The sequence below is a fragment of the Entelurus aequoreus genome, linkage group LG03 (assembly GCF_033978785.1).
Source record: "Entelurus aequoreus isolate RoL-2023_Sb linkage group LG03, RoL_Eaeq_v1.1, whole genome shotgun sequence".
Lineage (NCBI taxonomy): Eukaryota > Metazoa > Chordata > Actinopteri > Syngnathiformes > Syngnathidae > Entelurus > Entelurus aequoreus.
Window position 1 is genome coordinate 52993326 of NC_084733.1, and position 17473 is coordinate 53010798.

At 41.5% G+C, this 17473-nt stretch overlaps 1 protein-coding gene across 1 annotated transcript in view; it reads right to left on the reverse strand.

The window, feature by feature from the left end:
- The window catches only part of LOC133646604 (ryanodine receptor 3-like), a 168978-nt gene that overhangs the window by 59211 nt on the left and 92294 nt on the right, over positions 1-17473 (reverse strand). The window contains exons 44-51 of the mRNA XM_062042144.1: positions 14838-14898; positions 13326-13564; positions 10101-10182; positions 9886-10016; positions 9489-9809; positions 7296-7536; positions 7129-7216; positions 6956-7048 (exon numbers count right to left, since the gene is read on the reverse strand). Coding sequence (XP_061898128.1) covers positions 6956-7048; positions 7129-7216; positions 7296-7536; positions 9489-9809; positions 9886-10016; positions 10101-10182; positions 13326-13564; positions 14838-14898 — 1256 coding nt within the window. The remainder of the gene's footprint in view (positions 1-6955; positions 7049-7128; positions 7217-7295; positions 7537-9488; positions 9810-9885; positions 10017-10100; positions 10183-13325; positions 13565-14837; positions 14899-17473) is intronic.

Below are 17473 nucleotides of genomic sequence, written 5' to 3' on the forward strand. Positions count from 1 at the left end.
GAACAACGGGACTGCACCACGCGCTGTGGGATTCTTCTATTACCCCCAACTCAAGCATGGTTTTTAATTCCTCCCGAACCACTTTGCGCTTGTGTTCGGGAAGCCGATATGGCCGAGACCGCACCGTAACCCCTGGGCTAGTCTCAATTTGATGTTGGATGAGATCCGTGCGCCCGGGCCGCGAGGAGAACACATCCGAGTAGCGCCGCTCTTTCTCAGCAACCTCCGCTCTCTGCGCCAATGTGAGCTGGTCATCACAGGACAACTGAGGGGCCGGGCCAGAGCGCGGGATCTCCGGCCCCAACTCCTCCTCCTCCTTCACCACTGTCACCATGGAAACAGGCTCCGCCTCTTTCCATGCCTTCAGCAGGTTCAGATGATAGATCTGAGTGTCTCCGCGTCTGTCCGAGCGCCGAACCTCGTAATCGACATCACCCACTTGCCGTGTGACCTCAAAGGGTCCCTGCCACTTTGCAAGTAATTTGGAGCTTGAGGTTGGAAGCAACACAAGTAGTTTTTCTCCCGGTGTGAATTTGCGTAGTTGGGCCCCCCTGTTATACGTGCGCCGCTGACGCTCTTGGGCACGGAGCAAATTCTCACGTGACAAGTGCCCCACCTTGTGGAGTTTTGCTCGCATGTCCATGACGTACTGAATTTCATTTTTGCTGGAGCTTGGACCCTCCTCCCAGCTTTCTTTAATGACGTCCAGCACTCCGCGAGGCCTCCGGCCGTACAATAACTCGAACGGTGCAAAACCAACTGAGGCCTGAGGTACCTCCCGCATCGCAAACGTTAGGGGGTCCAACCATTTATCCCAATTCTGTTTGTCCTCGTGCATAAATTTACGGATCATGGTTTTCAGCGTTTTATTTAATCTCTCCACCAGCCCATCCGTTTGCGGATGGTACACGCTGGTGCGGATCGCTTTAATTCCCAGTAACCCGTAAAGTTCCTTTATCGTGCGCGACATAAAGGACGTACCCTGGTCAGTCAGAATCTCTTTCGGGATTCCAACTCGGGAGATGACCTGAAACAGCGCTTGCGCAACACTCTTGGCCGAGATAGAGCGCAAGGGCACTGCTTCGGGATAACGCGTTGCGTAATCCACCAGGACTAACACAAAGCGGTATCCCCGTGTGCTCGGGTGAAATGGTCCGATGAGGTCCATCCCAATTCTCTCGAACGGGACCTCCATGAGCGGTAACGGGCGCAAGGGCGCCTTTGGGGTGGCCGCTGGGTTCACCAGCTGGCAGTCCGGGCAAGCAGCGCACCAACGGCGCACATCTGCCCGGAGGCCTGGCCAATAGAAACGGACCATGACCCGATTAAACGTTTTATCATACCCTAAATGGCCAGACATGGGATTAAAATGCGTCGCCTGGAAAACCATTTCCCGGCAGCGTTTTGGCACCAACAACTGGGTGCGTTCCTCCCCGGTTTGAGTGTCACGGCTCATTCGGTATAATCTATCCCGAATAATTGAAAAATGGGGGAATACCCGTGCTTTCCCTGGGCGCACCAGCTGACCGTCAATGTAATCCACCTGGTCCCAGGCCTCGCGCAAGGTTTCATCACGGGACTGCTCGAGGGGAAAGTCCTCAGTAGGTTGCCACCGGGGGGCCGGGGGGGCCTCCCGCGAAGCCCCCATCGGTTCCCGCTCGGCAGTACCCGATGAAGCCGCGTCGCCGCTGAAAACCGCGCGGATAGCCCCCTCACTGACTGCCCGTGAACGCACCCCCATACATTGTGTCACCAAATGGTTAAATCCCGGCCAATTTGTCCCTAAAATTACGGGGTGCGTAAGGTGCGCGCTTACGGCAACCTTGACTTTATGCTTTTGTCCCTCATATAAAATTTGCACTGGCACAATAGGGTACTCGTGCACATCCCCATGAATATACCTAATTTTCACCCGTGTCGCCCGCTTCAACGCCCCGGGTTGAACCAGGTTTTGGTGGACCATGGACTGTTTGCAGCCCGAATCCACCATTGCCCGATATGTACCCCCTTGTACCATTACCGGGACACAGTACATCTCCCCCAGATCGGGGGCGTGTGCTGGAGGCCCGACAACCCGCATCACCTTCCCCACCTCCATCATGGAGCACTCTCGGCGCACGTGCCCGGGCTGTGCGCACCTCCAGCACACCGGCCCTGGTGTTTGAGGTGCCATCTGCGAGGGAAGCCCTCTCCCCGCAGCGCCGGTATCCTGGAATGCACAAATTGTAGAGTTATTGTCACCCCGTGTCCCCCCCCTTGTCGTGTGTCTCTGGGTGCGTGTGGGTGTGTGTTCTTTGTTTATGTCCATGTGGGGAACCTGTTCGCTGGCTCCGGGTGGCTCAGGCTGGCGTGGTCGTTGCTGCGGAGGTTCCCTCTCCAACCCCCCCCCATCGCGGGGCGAGTCGCCGGCGGGGTCCTGGGGTGGGCCCCTCGGCCTTCTTGGTTGCCATCTCCCGCTGGACCGCCAGGTGTTCCTCCGCCAGTTCCACAGCAGATTTGACGTCTGTGGGGCTGTGGTAGCGTACCCACGCGGATGTCCTGGCCGGGATGGCCTCCACGAATCGCTCCAGCACGATTGCCTCCAGCATTTTTGGATCCAGCCCATTGGGCTGGAGCCAACGGGTTGCTGCGTCTCGTAGCTGGAACGCCAGCACGAAGGGCCTGTCCCCTGGCCCCAACATCATGGCCCGGAACTTCCGGCGATGGTCTTCGGGGCTGCTGCCGACCCGGTCCAGTATTGCGCAGCGCAAATTTGCATACTGCATGCGGGCGGTCGCCGGGAGACTCACCGCCGCCCGCTGCGCCTCCCCCACCAGGAGCGGCAGCAGCTTCGCGCCCCATTCCTCCTCCGGCCACCTGCACGATGTTGCCGTGGCCTCAAAGACATCGAGGAATGTCTGGGGGTCCTCCCCCTCCACCATGCGCTTCATGGAGCACATTCCTCCCGCCGCCTCTGCTCTGTCCATCAGTGCCTGCAGCACCTGTGTCTGCTGCCGGCTTGCCGTTGACACCTCGGCAAGTACTTGGCCCAGCGCCTCCAGCGGGGATGTTGTCGACATCTCTGTGGTCCGCCTTGTTGGGTGCCACTGTGACGCGACCTCTGTATCGGGTTCTTCTGGAACCACAGGAAAGGGAACAACACTCTGCTGCAGCGGGTTACAATCGTTTTAATGATCTTGCACAACCGTGTCTGGTGGCTTTTCAGCTCCTCGCCTCTGCTTTTCAGCACCGCTCTCGTGGTGTCGCTCTCGTGCTCTCCAGCCCACACCCCCCCTCATGGTCTCCGACACTGCTAATAAAGGAACAGGTGATTAGATAACTCGTTCCAGCTGAGATATCCACTCACCTGTCTGCCGCTTCATGGCCTGCCCCTGCACACACCCCGCCCGCAGGGAACGCGTGCACCACGCCCCTCTCCACAAGGGCGTACAATTCATTTTGCGTCTCTGTCTTCATTAATATGCAAAATATATGCTGATCATCGAAATGTCCACAATACTGGGAGGAGAAGATGCAAATATAATTATAAAAATTATAGTATTATTATTTACTCATCACCATTTTGCGAGCACCATTTTGCCCTTTATTCAGCATGTGTCAGACGTACGTGCAAACTGACAGTTCCACACATGGCTGCAGGATCAGTGCTTGCGCTGCACAGACGAGAATCCTCTGTCCTACGTGTGTGTGTCAACATTTTGGAAGGTCAGAAATACAAAAAAATAAACATAAGGTCTATTCAGCAACATCCATTTATAATTTGTAAATTCAAAAATTCTAGTTCCTACATTTCTAGAGGACTCAAAGGTCTGATTAAAGCAAATTCAATTAATGTGTTTTGGTGTCATTTAGTTTTTTTTTTAATGACGTTCGTTTTTTTCCACATGGAATATATATTAATAAAACATTTCTTACCTAAAAAAACGTATTTAAGTATGCATTTTTTTACACCATGAGGGGGGAGTAAGTGCACCCTCTCTCCAATGAGCTGCTGTAAAAAAAATAAAAAGATAAAAAGTGGTTTCATTGTAGATGCACTGTAGGACTGCTTTTAAAGGCCCATAAAAAGCTGTACACATCTGCTCCATGTTTGAAAACATAGCGAAACGCCACAGATAGGTCCATGATAACATGAATGTGCAGTAAATGAGTGTCTCTGTGGTGATTTCCCATATAGTAGACGCAAAACCTTCATTTAAATAAAGCGTTCTGCACCTCTTTTCAATTTCTTAGTAATTCAGGCCCATAGTCATGACTAACTATGCATATCAAAACTTGGTGCTATAAAGGCACTTAAAAGGTAGTAACCTGACGGAAAAAAATAAATCAATATCAGTGCCTCATTTCGGTGCTAAATCATTACTATTCATAAAAATGAACTGTTAATTTAGAAATGAGGGGAAAATGAGGAACAGTTAGCGCCTGTCGTGATGGTGTTACACTTTGTGTTAGTTTTTCACTTGCACAGACAACAATGAGCATTTAGTTGCTATTATCTGTATGGCTGTGAATCTTTGGGCACTACACGATTCGTTTGAATTCAACTTTGGGGGGTAATGATTCCATTAAAAATCGATTCTCCATGCAAAATTATTAAGAACTTTAAGAACTTTCAGTTTTGATAGATTTTGGCGGCGGCAGTAGACCAAAGCGGTAGTGTTTTGCCTGAATGAAGACCCCATTTCCCATGAGTACCAGCGCAGAGCATTGTAAATTGTCAGAAACTACTGTCACGTACATACAAACTGACACAATAACACCACAGTGATTCAGTATTACTGATCTTTCCACGGTAGGAACCTACATATTTTACTCAAACTTTATATTTGCGCTTTGCAGTCATCGCATTGTTTTTTTCTTTATACAATACTTTTAAGTTTGTCGCGTGACTGTTCGTGTCAGTGTGGAACTGTGAACTATCAAGCTGGTGGCTATTTATTTTATTTCCGATAGCTAACACTAGCATTATTATTTTTATACTTGTCCAGCAAGGACAGAGCCATGGCAGCATCGGTCGAAAATCCCTCTTCATCTTTGAGCTCACTTCAGCGAGTGAAAGCTGGGCCAATGTTGATCCTTGACTGTCCTTTTATCCTGGTAGCCTCCCTTTTTCTTTTCTTGTTTATTCAGACAACATTTTTTGTTTTTGTTTTGCAGCTTCTGCCATGATTGCAGTAATTACACGTAGGCGTTCGCATCGTCTTCCGTCTTTGCAACAAATGGGCGTATGCTGTACAGCAGTCTGCACATTGTAGTTTTTTCTGTGGCAGGGTTAACCACCCACCCACCCAAAATTTCTTAGTGCCAGTGAAAGCCATACAACCCCTTCAGGCCATGACAGAGATGGCATTCAACTAGTTGTAAGTCCATGTACCATCCCAAAATGTATGAAAATATTTTATTAAGGTTAAAAAGTTACTTAGAACTTAGAGTTACTTACTTAGCTTTAAGAATCATTACACATAAGAATTGTGATTAATTCAAAAATCGATTTTTGTTGACACTCCTAATTATCATCACACATTAACATCTCTGTCATGTAAATGCTGCCTCTTTGCTATGTCAGCTTTGCAAAATGAATATCTGTTCTTAAATGCTTTACCCTGGATAAATAAAGGATAAATACAAATATAGATACATGTAAACTAGGAAGTGTGCTGTTAAACATTTATATGCTACATTACCTAAACGGCTCAGCAGTGCAGACAGGAACCAGAAGTAGCGGTGTGGTCTATTTGTACTAGGACATTGGAATTTCAACTGGAACACCCCTAAAGATCGGATTTCCGACTCGGAAAGTCGAAGCATTTTGACCACACCCCGAGTTTGTTTCAAAGATGGCTGCTCTGCATGTAAACATTGATGTATGCTTCTACAATATCCATTATTATCACTTCTGATGAGTTTATGTCGCGATAAATCAGCCATTTATGATGTATTGTTGGAGGTTTTTATATGGTAACGTCACTGCAGTGTAAACAACATTTACTTCATGTGTTTTATACGTTCAACATCGCTAGCAGTAGCATCTGTGTTTCCTTTTCAATCACCTTGTTTGAAGTTTGCAGACAGAGTGCATATATTTTTTTTAAATATTCAGACAAGGCAAGCGCAAAGATAGCTTTCGTGGATGTGACCATCATGATTTCCAACCTCGTAACTGGAACACTCACAACTCGGCTGTGACAACATTCCTAGATTCGCCTCCCAACTTCTGAGGTAAATGAAACGCAGCATAGGTCTGAGCTATGCAGGAGGAGCACAATTGTGCTGTTAGAGTAATAAAGAGTTGATATTTTGTTACACGTTGTTGTTCCTGCTTTGTTTATACAAGAAACTAACATACGTTTAGTTTGAGCACCACTCAGGGACAAATTCAATTGTTGTTGGCAAAAATGTGCAAGGAAGTTGCAGGTATTGGACAAAGTTGCGAGGCTGCCCATAATTAGTTGAATTTGCATGAATTTGAGCGGTCGTGACATTGCAAATTTCTGGGAGGGTTGACAATTGTGTATAAAGATATTGGGTTAAGTTAAAAATTTCTGATTGAATTATGCAAAATGTATTCACTGAAATACTTTCAAAAAATCTTGCACATTCCTTGTGTACTTTCTTGCTACTGGTGATTTAGTTTTACTACATTGTAGAATCATTTAATTTATATCATTGAAGTATTTAGATTACTATTTTACTAAACGTGCATGTCACAAAACAACATACAAAAACAAATGCATTATTTTTGGATAACCATACCCTTCTAGTTTTTTAAGTACCAGTCCAGGCACCTTTTAAGAAACCTTTCAAAAGCACCAAATTGGATCCGGTATTTGATAATAATATATTGATAAAACAATACCAAACCTTACACATAACCTAAAACACAAGTAAATATAGTTCTAATCCTATAAATACTGTTATACTGGATGCTATACTGGAGTGATGGATGTGAACCAACCTTGGACATCTTAGTTTTATTGTCTCCAGTTAGGAAGGAAAGATTGTTGATTTCATTCTGGACCACAAAGTTCTGTTCCTCCCGTTTGAAATTCTGTGAAAATTGTAAAAAAGAGGAAAAATACGTCACCAATTATTATCACCAAATATCCATGTACTGTAATGTTTTCTTACATGTGATTTGCACCAGAGGATAAAAATCTCAGCAACCATTTTGAAGAGCTCATTAGAGTCTGCATCTGGTTCTTTCAGCCACCTGGACCTGCAAGACACAATGAGCGATTGGACCTTGTTCATATAAAAAGCTGAATCATTCAATAAATGGCAATGATCTCACTCACCTGTTGTTGTCCACATAGCGGATGAGCATGGGGTAAAAGGCATAAAGGTCCCTGCAGAGCACGGCAAACTCATCCAGGATGAGCAGCTCGGCCTCCTGGGTGTCTCCCTTGCTGTCGGCTTTTAACAGCTCCTCCTCAGCCACCACCTTCACCGTCTTCTTCTTCAGTTTCTCCAGCGTTGGCAGGAAGTGACTCTTTAGCAGGTCAGTGCGGGCTTTGCTGATGATGGGCTGCACGTACACTGGGAACACAAGCAGTAAAAAAGTGCAGAAAATGTAAATATAGCTAATAAACATTTAACATAATATTGTCCTTAAGAAATAGGATTTCACCTTGATTAAAAAAAATACCACTCTAAAATATTTTTGGAAACAGATCAAATCACAGATGACAGTAACAGATTTCTAAAGTTACAGATTTTGAATAAGTAGTTGAGAATTAGTAATTACAATAAGAGTGTTACACAAATTATAAACACATACTATTTCAATGAGGAGGATTACAATTGCCTCAGCAGTGAAACAAGTGTCAGAAAAGTTCCAGGAGTAAATTTTTGTTGGAAGCATTGTTCAATATTAGAGGCATGGTCCACTGTAAGTTATTGCAGAGGATCAACCAAGCACGTCTTCAAAGAGACACTACGGCATTTGCTTTGGTCAGTTCGCGAGAAGTGGCGAGGATTGTGGCAGAACAACTCGTGGCTGCTTCACCATGACTACGCACCTGCGCTTGATGCCCTATCCGACAGTTACTCCCTAGTCACCTGGCCTGAATAAATGTTTTTATTTCCTATTTACCATGGTCAAGAGGGTCATTAAGAGAACCTGTTTTGAAGATGATGGATCAAGATGAAGACATCAAGAAGGCTGTGATGACGGAGCTGCAGAGGATTCCAAAGAATCCTTCCAGTAGTACATGAAGGCATGGCAGAGAAGGCTGGGAACGTATGTTAGACTAAAGGGAGGATTACTTTGAGGGAAAAATTTGTAGTTTGTCTTTCAAATGTACAGTATCTTCTGTCCTGTTCAATACTCCTGGAACTTTTCTCTGGCACATCGTGCATGCAGTATAAAATATTTCCTGATATTAACTCAAATTTTACATACTGTATATACCCATTGAGCACAACATCAGTATGGAGGTATATGTAATCTTCGGGGTTTGTTTGTCTGTTAGTTAGCAAAACAACTCAAAAAGTTTTGGGCAGATTTTTATGAAACTTTCAGGTAATGTCAGAAATGGGATAAGGGACAAGTGTTTAGATTTTTTTGGGGGGGGGTCTAGACTATTTCTAGTACGTTACCTTACATTCCTGTTATGATACTCAACTTCTCTGTATGTACAGCCCCCCACAGAAACTAAGACAAAGAGGGTGGATGACTGACAAGAAGATCCACTCTGTGATTTTTCCACTAGAGAATGAAAATACTGAGACCAGAGAGTTTACCCTCTTGCAGCCTGTTTGGAAGGGACAGACGAACAAACCAAACATGCACAAACATGGAATTGTCATTTATCCTTCGATTTGCTCAAAATGTTACAGGCAGATTTTTATTAACTTTCAGGAAATGTTAGAAATGGGATAGGAAGAACTCATTTTTACACTTTGGGGGTGATCCAGATCACTATCCGGATTCAGTTTTTTTTTTTAAAGGACTTTTTACTATTGGGAGGTCTGTGCTCTCCGACTGCTTTTCCAGGTCTACTGTTTTATCTAGGTTTTGTTTACTTATTATATTTAAAGATAACATGCTCAACCTTAAAATACTCTGACAGTAAGGTATTAATTTATGTCTTAATGCATACTTTAATATGTACATTTTGTGTTGCCATTTTTTGTACAGGCATCATTTTGATAGGAGTACATTGCGTTTACTGTCAGTAAATTGAACATATGTGCTGAATAAGAATGCAGTGTATTTAAAATTAAAACTTTTACTTAACTACCACATTTACTTTATTCTTATTACACTACTTTGCACATATGTAATTGGATAAACTACATTTAGAATATGTAAATGTAGACAATAAAAATTGCAAGTGCAATGGAGTTGTGCCCTACTCATTGCTGGATTGTATAAAATACTTCCAATTTAAATACTCTACCGTGCTTTGTTACAAAACCATAAAGGATCTCACGTTCATAAACTAATTAGGGTCAATGAAGAGTGTACTACACTGACTTAGTCCTACCTGCAATCCTCTTCATCCACGAGGCCTCATCGATGCCCAGATTGTTGTTGAGAATCTTTAGGATGTTGCCCAGAATGAGGCTGAGGTGTTCGGAGGTGACGGTGGCACAGCAACTGCTGCTGCTGGCTGTCTGGTTTTCAGGTCCCCTTTCCCACCAGTAGGACAGGTAGTTACAAAGCATAGGCAGGACCACTTCAATCACATGGGGCATCTCTGTGTACCGTGCTCCAGATTCGGCCATGTCGTTGATGTCCTTCATCAGCCCGGCAAGTCGGGGCATACCGGGACACATTTTCTCAACTGAGTCTGGAATGCCGAGCACTAAAGACCCCAATGCGTCCTATTTAGAATCACATCTGAAGGATTTGGTGTTGTGAAGAAATAACATTTAACTTACTGGCTCGTTCCCGGCCACTCTTTGTGTTAAAAACCGAGCAGTGGTTATACATGTTGAGCATGGGTTCCAGGAAAGCCACAGGCATAGCCCCCGCCAAGGTGGCTAGACACTGACCGAGTGCTGGAAGCTGTCTGGGGGATCAGTCAGCATGGGTCAATTAATGGATTCAATTACAAAACCATTTATGGAATAACACGACAAACTAGCTTGGATACCTTTCTACGTAGATTGTCTTTCCGGTCCCCAGAGCATAAAGGCTGGTCAGGATCCGATAGCAGGACACTTGGACATCATCCACTGGAAAAGGGAAAACAACTTCAACTGAATCATGTCGCAACTCAGTAAGTCAGTAATTCAAGTAGCTTGGATTAGATGTCCTTCAAATGAGTAATACAGGGGACTTAAAATAGGCGGCCCGCCAAAGATCAGCCAAATAATGAAACCCTTAAGTCTCTCAAGAGAAGTCACTATCCATTCAGTACTCCCTCTGCTCTGCAGAGGGCAGCAGCGTACACTGTAAAAAAAATAAAGTTGAGAAAACGCAAATTTTCAAGGCAACATGATGCAACAAGATTTTTGCGTTTTCTCAACTTTTGACTACTATTGTTGACTTAACTAAGATTTACAAGTTGAGATAATAGTTATGTCATATGTCACATATGTCATATGTCATATGTCACATATGTCATGACATATGTCACATATGTCATTTGTCATATGTCACATATGTCATATGTCACATAACTCTTATCTCAACTTGTAAATCTTAGTTAAGTCAACAATAGTAGTCAAAAGTTGAGAAAACGCAAAAATCTTGTTGCATCATGTTGCCTTGAAATTTAGCGTTTTCTCAACTTTTTTTTTTTACTGTGTACATGCCCCAATGAAGCAGCAGTTGAAGAAGGTCAGTTGGATTTAAACTAGTATGGCGCTACCGACTCCACGGTGATGTCCACACATATGGATACTTTAGAAATTGCATAATTTTCTGTGTTTTGGCTTTTGTTTGTGTCCTTCAAAACTAAGCTTCTGGAAAACGGTGGCCAGAGTGAAGATTCTCCAAATACTTTTTTTTTATGTACGGTTTTTTGGACTTTCATAAGAAATGGGCAACATGTGAAGTGAAGTGAAGTGAATTACATTTATATAGCGCTTTTTCTCAAGTGACTCAAAGCGCTTTACATTGTGAAACCCAATATCTAAGTTACATTTAAACCAGTGTGGGTGGCACTGGGAGCAGGTGGGTAAAGTGTCTTGCCCAAGGACACAACGGCAGTGACTAGGATGGCTGAAGCGGGGATCGAACCTGCAACCCTCAAGTTGCTGGCATGGCCGCTATACCGCCCCGTATAAAAAACATTAGCTCATGTTTTAAATCTTCTTTAACAACAGAACAATTACTGTGCTTCACGGTCTATAAGCCACTATTTTCCCCCCCACTTTTTGAACCCTGCACTTTATACAATGCTGTGGCTAATTTTGAGATTTTTCTAGGTTCACATGCTTATCATGCTGCCAATAAATGTTGCATTGTCAGCATAATCTTGTGAGACTTTAACTCTGTGAACATCTAAAGGAACAACTCCACCAGCTTGTCTTTTCTTTGGCTTCTTTGTATTTGGTATTACCCTACCCTGAAGAGAAAAAATGGCGATGGTGACCATAGAAATATAATTTTAATTTATTGAAACAACATTAATGTTTCAAGAGAATGTGCACAAAAGCAAAAATGACACTGTTTGCCTGGTTGAATTTTTAAGTCTTGATGCTTTCTGCGAAGTTTAGATGATAGGATCAGACTTTTCCTTAAGAACAACATAAAATAATGTCCTGTGTCAGTGACATGTAATAGGGTGTACTCTCTTGGCGCCAATTAGTGACAACTGAGCATGATTTAAACACCCTAGTCTTCAGCATGTCCTTCATCCATCTAAGTCAAATGTGGGCACACCGGGCTCACTGCAATGAAAACATGGAACTGTAGAATCATTTACATAGTAAAAGTTAGACTTGTTCTCAAGACAAGAAGGTTAGCAAGGATGTCATGTCAGTGTTTTTTCTTATCAATGTATAATATGTCTTTTTCTCAGTCTTAACACTTACACTACATACAGTCGTGGTCAAAAGTTTACATACACTTGTGCTTACATGCACATGTACATTCAAATCACCAGACATGTATACTGTGTATATGTATATAATGTATCCATTTTTTTAACATAATTTTTTATATACATGTTACAGGTTATATATATTTTATTAATGAATGTATCAAATGTGATGAATATTTAATGGACCACAATGGAAACAAGCCTTTTGGCATTTTGAGCCATCCATTTGCCTTTTTAAAGCAATACATGGATTCAATTCTTTAAGATGTCAATAAACTTCTCAATCAATCAATCAATGTAAAGGACATAATGCCATGGCTGTGTTGAATTTAATAATTTCTACAACTCTTATTTTTTTGTGATAGAGTGATTGGAGCACATACTTGTTGGTCACAAAAAACATTCATGAAGTTTGGTTCTTTTATGAATATATTATGAGTCTACTGAAAATGTGACCAAATCTGCTGGGTCAAAAGTATACATACAGCAATGTTAATATTCGGTTACATGTCCCTTGGCAAGTTTCACTGCAATAAGGCACTTTTGGTAGCCATCCACAAGCTTCTGGCAAGCTTTTGGTTGAATTTTTCACCACTGATCTTGACAAAATTGGTGCAGTTCAGCTAAATGTGTTGGTTTTCTGATATGGACTTGTTTCTTCACCATTGTCCACACGTTTAAGTCAGGACTTTGGGAAGGCCAGTCTAAAACTTTAATTGTAGCCTGATTTAGCCATTCCTTTACCACTTTTGACGTGTGTTTGGGGTCATTGTCCTGTTGGAACACCCAACTGCATCCAAGACCTAACCTCCGGGCTGATGATGTTAGGTTGTCCTGAAGAATTTGGAGGTAATCCTCCTTTTGCATTGTCCCCTTTACTCTCTGTAAAGCACCAGTTCCATTGACAGCAAAACTGTCCCAGAGCATAATTCTACCACCACCATGCTTGACGGTAGGTGTGGTGTTCCTGGGATTTAAGGCCTCACCTTTTCTCCTCCAAACATATTGCTGGGTATTGTGGCCAAACAGCTCAATTTTTGTGTCATATATTTAAAATATTAACATTGCCCTGTGTATACATTTGACCCAGCAGATTGGGTCACATTTTTGTAGACCCATAATAAATTCATAAAAGAACCAAACATCATGAATGTTTTTTGTGACCAACAAGTATGTGCTCCAATCACTCTATCACAAAAAAATAAGAGTTGTAGAAATTATTGGTAACTCAAGACAGCCATGACATTATGTTCTTTACAAGTGTATGTAAACTTTTGATCACGACTGTATTAACAATTGCTTGGTCATGTTTTAGCTGTGCGAACTCACAAAGCAGGTCCACCCCAAAGTGGTGTTGTGTGATGTGCTCAAAGAGAGCAGTCAGGATGGGGAGGAGAGCCGCCGTGGTGTAGTTGATGTTCTGCGACACGCCTTTCATCTGTGAGCGCGAGTGAGTGAACTTCCCGAGCTTGAGGTTCTCCAAAGTCTTCTCCAGGTCCTCAGCGGCGTTCTCAAAGAACGTCCTCAGCCCCACCCGCACTGATTCGGAACCTGACTTCATCACTGTCCTGTCGTAGTAAAAAAAAGAGGTTGATCAAAACTCAGAAGCAAAAATACTGCATTAAAAATAAATCACTGGAATGACAGCACAGCACAAAGTACATGTTTGTATAATATGAGAGATCACCTCACTGCCTCTCTCACACACAGAAACATGACTGATTTATTCAATATATCACGTAAATATTTACATTAAACCCAAGGTGACTTTGCAGGAGTCAAGGCACACAAACTGTGCATTAATATGATTAGTGTGTCTATTTTCAGCATTTCGTAATTCCTAACATTATTACTAAATGAATAACAAGGCCTTGATGTGTCCCAGTAGAGTACAGTATGGCCTTCATTACGTGTGAGCGGCATTAACAAGCAGCACATTGTAAGCCTCGGGCATCGTTTGCTGCATACAACTTGTTTGCTTAATTAAATGCCAAAGGATGCTCTTTGCTCATGTCAGTGCTTCCACACGACACTCCAGCACTAAACATTTCATGACAAATATGTTTCTAATGAGATGAAACAGATTTGATTTTACGTCTTAGATATGCACTGGGAAAGGCTTGAAATGAAACAGTTTAAGAATTTCCAAACACTTTTGTCATTTTAGACCAGGGGTGTCAAACTCATATTAGATCGGGGGCCACATGGAGAAAAATCTACTCCCAAGTGGGCCTGACTGGTAAAATCACGGCACAATAACTTAAAAATAAAAACAACTTCAGAGTGTTGTCTTTGTTCAAAAATAGAACAAGCACATTCTGCAAATGTACAAATCATAATGTTGTTGTTAGTTCTTTTTACACTTACATGATACTGTTAATAGTATTATATCTTTATTTGTTGTTAGTTATACTTTCTGAATAAATTATGTGATAATGTTCATCAGTCAACTCATTGGTGTTTATTTTCAATATATCAAGATGAAAAAATAATGTCAAAATCAAATTACAGGATGTTATTTATGTAGTTTGATCATTTTCCTTGACTGGTGCACTAACATCATGTGGTTTATTACTATTTTTTTTTTTTTTTACATATGTAGCATCATAGATAGCATCAAAGATACAAAGAATTGCTATTGTGACATCTAGTGGACACATTTAGAACAGCTGTTTCTTTCATTCAAAAATGTCGGCTCATTTTTATACTTAGCAAACTCATCCCGTAGACTGGATAAAACCTGTTTGCAGGCCTGATCCGGCCCTCGGGCCGTACGTTTAACACCCGTTTTAGACGGAATATTTGGTGTGAGACTTGACACACTGTCATGTTTGCACCCACCTGGTATCCAGAGTGTGTGCCAGAATGTGCAGACAGCTCACCATGGTGGTCGAGTCACTTCCTAAGAGACAACAAGCATGCGTAAACAAATATCATGATGGGAGGAAAGTTGCTAGGACACGTTTCTAGGGAAATTTAGTAGGCTTTCATACAAAACATTTGTAATTTGTACTGCAAATTAGTAATAAAAAAACATAAAAACAGGGCATGCTGCAATTATTCCCTCCCCATATGGGAATTAAATTTAAATAAATTATACTCCCATCATTTCTGTTTGAAAATATAGCAATATATTCAAATATGGTTTGGAAAACTATAGGACATTCATGCTATTTATCGCCTTCAAGAAATTCCCGATTCTCCCGAAATTCTAAAATTACCAGGAAATACCCACTGAAATGAATAGGAAGGACATTTTTCCAAGTTCCACAATCCCCACATTTCTCAACCGATTCAATTATTTCTAACACCAACATGTTCAGCTCATTAATTCTATTACATGGCACCATCTTAGAAATATTACTAGATGTTCCCCTGTCAGTATGCTAATCTTAGCACGCTAACGTTTTATGCTAGCATTTGATCTAAATTCTTACTTTTTTCCCCTATAATCATGGATGGCGCCATGTTAAAAGTATGCTAGCCTTTCAACTGTTAGTATGCTAATATTAGCGTGCGAACATTAGCACGCTAATGTGTTATGCTAGCATTTTAGCAATTTTTTTTACATTTTAAACCTAAAAATCATGGCTTTTGTTACATAAACACACACACAAGTTGAGTGCATTCTAATGTTTTATGCAATCATTTTTACCTAGTTTTGTATTTTTTAACCTAATAAACATGTATTTTGTTACTTGTGTCTATCTTAGAAGTATGTTAGCTCATCACATGTTAGTAAGGTAATGTTTTTTTCTAGCATTTTAGCCAATATTGTGCATTGTAAACCTAGAAATCATGGATCTTGTTACTTGGCACCATGTTACAAATATGCTAGCTGCTTAGAATGCTGAGTTTTTATGCCAGCATTTTAGCTAATGTGATACATCTACAGCTAAAATATATACATTGTTACTTTGTAACCTCTTGAAATATGCTAACTCTTGTAACTATACCAACATTTGGCATTTCAAGATTCATACTACATTTCAGTACAGCTTCTGCTCCTCACCTCTCAAACCATTTCAACATTCAAACCATTTCAGCATTTAAATGATTTCAACATTCAAACCATTTCTACATTCATTCTACATTATATTAGCATTTCAGTTCAGTGTCAGCACTTCAACATTCAAACCATTTCAACATTCAAACTATTCTTACATTCATACTACATTCACACGCAATCCCTTCAGGAATAGCCTCATCTAGTTTCATATATATTTTTTGTTTTATCAAAACCCAAATACTTTCCCACCCAAAAACTGATAAATTATACATATGTGTATCTTAACAAATAAGAATATCTTTGAAAAGTTATTTCATTTTAGGGGTTCGAAATTAAAAAGTGAAATTCTTATATTACAGCACATAAATTATGTTTAAGAATGTAATTCTTAATTCATTAATACTTTTGATGGTTCTATCTTACAGCAAATACAAATCTCAAATGCAGTACCTTATAATTGGAAAAAAACTGACGACTGTTTGTAGCTCTAATCAGCAAATGAGCAGCAACAAGTATTTAATTGGTCTCTTAGGGCCTGATCTACTGAGATTCAAATACCATGCGCTTTACAGCGTGCGCAAACAATAAAATTGCATCTACAATTAGTGTGATCTAAGACTGTGTGTACAATAATCCTCACTCCTCAGATAAAAAATGCTTTCTAGCGAAGTTGTCGTTCTTTTGCTGTGTTCCTTCCATCTGTTGAGAGCCATACACAATCAAGTTGGTGGTGTGTGAATTTTCAAAGTTGACAATTTTGTGCCACAACCTTCGACTATTCAAGTGTGATGCATGATTTATAACCTTTCATTAACACATTCAAAGGCAATACAGCAGCAGCAGCAGCAGTTCAGGCTCCTTCTTTTTTTTAAGTTGGGTTGCAAATAATGTTATTAGCTGCAGAGGAGCGGTACGAGCAATTCAATGTGTCACGATGCAAAAAAAATAATTATATTGTATTTGCTAAAGCTTAGTTATTGTGAACGTTTTTTAATATGGCCATTTTTTAAATGTTTTTTTAGAGTGCTTTATCGTCATTGTTGGCCGCCTTGTACTAACAGTTTTCTCAATATGTTAAACATACAGAAAAGGGAAAGACGTGTGTTCTTGACTTACTGTACATACACAGATTGTGGATGACAGCCACAATTCCAATAAAAAGAGCAGTTCCCCCTTAAAATAGTTAACATAAATTTGTAAGATACACATATTTTTTTTCCAACACCTCCCTGTCTTTCCCTATGAATTTAAAGTGTGAATGAATTATCTTGGAGAAAGATTAAGATTCAATATAAGATTTGTATGATATGTTTAATTGTGCAAATGCAACCATATGATGTTCTTTAATGCAACTTGTTAAGCATGTCTGAAGCAAATTGATCGTAACCATAACCACGCACGCACGCATGCACGAACGCACGCATGTGCACGCACACGCACACGCACGCGCGCGCACACACACACACAC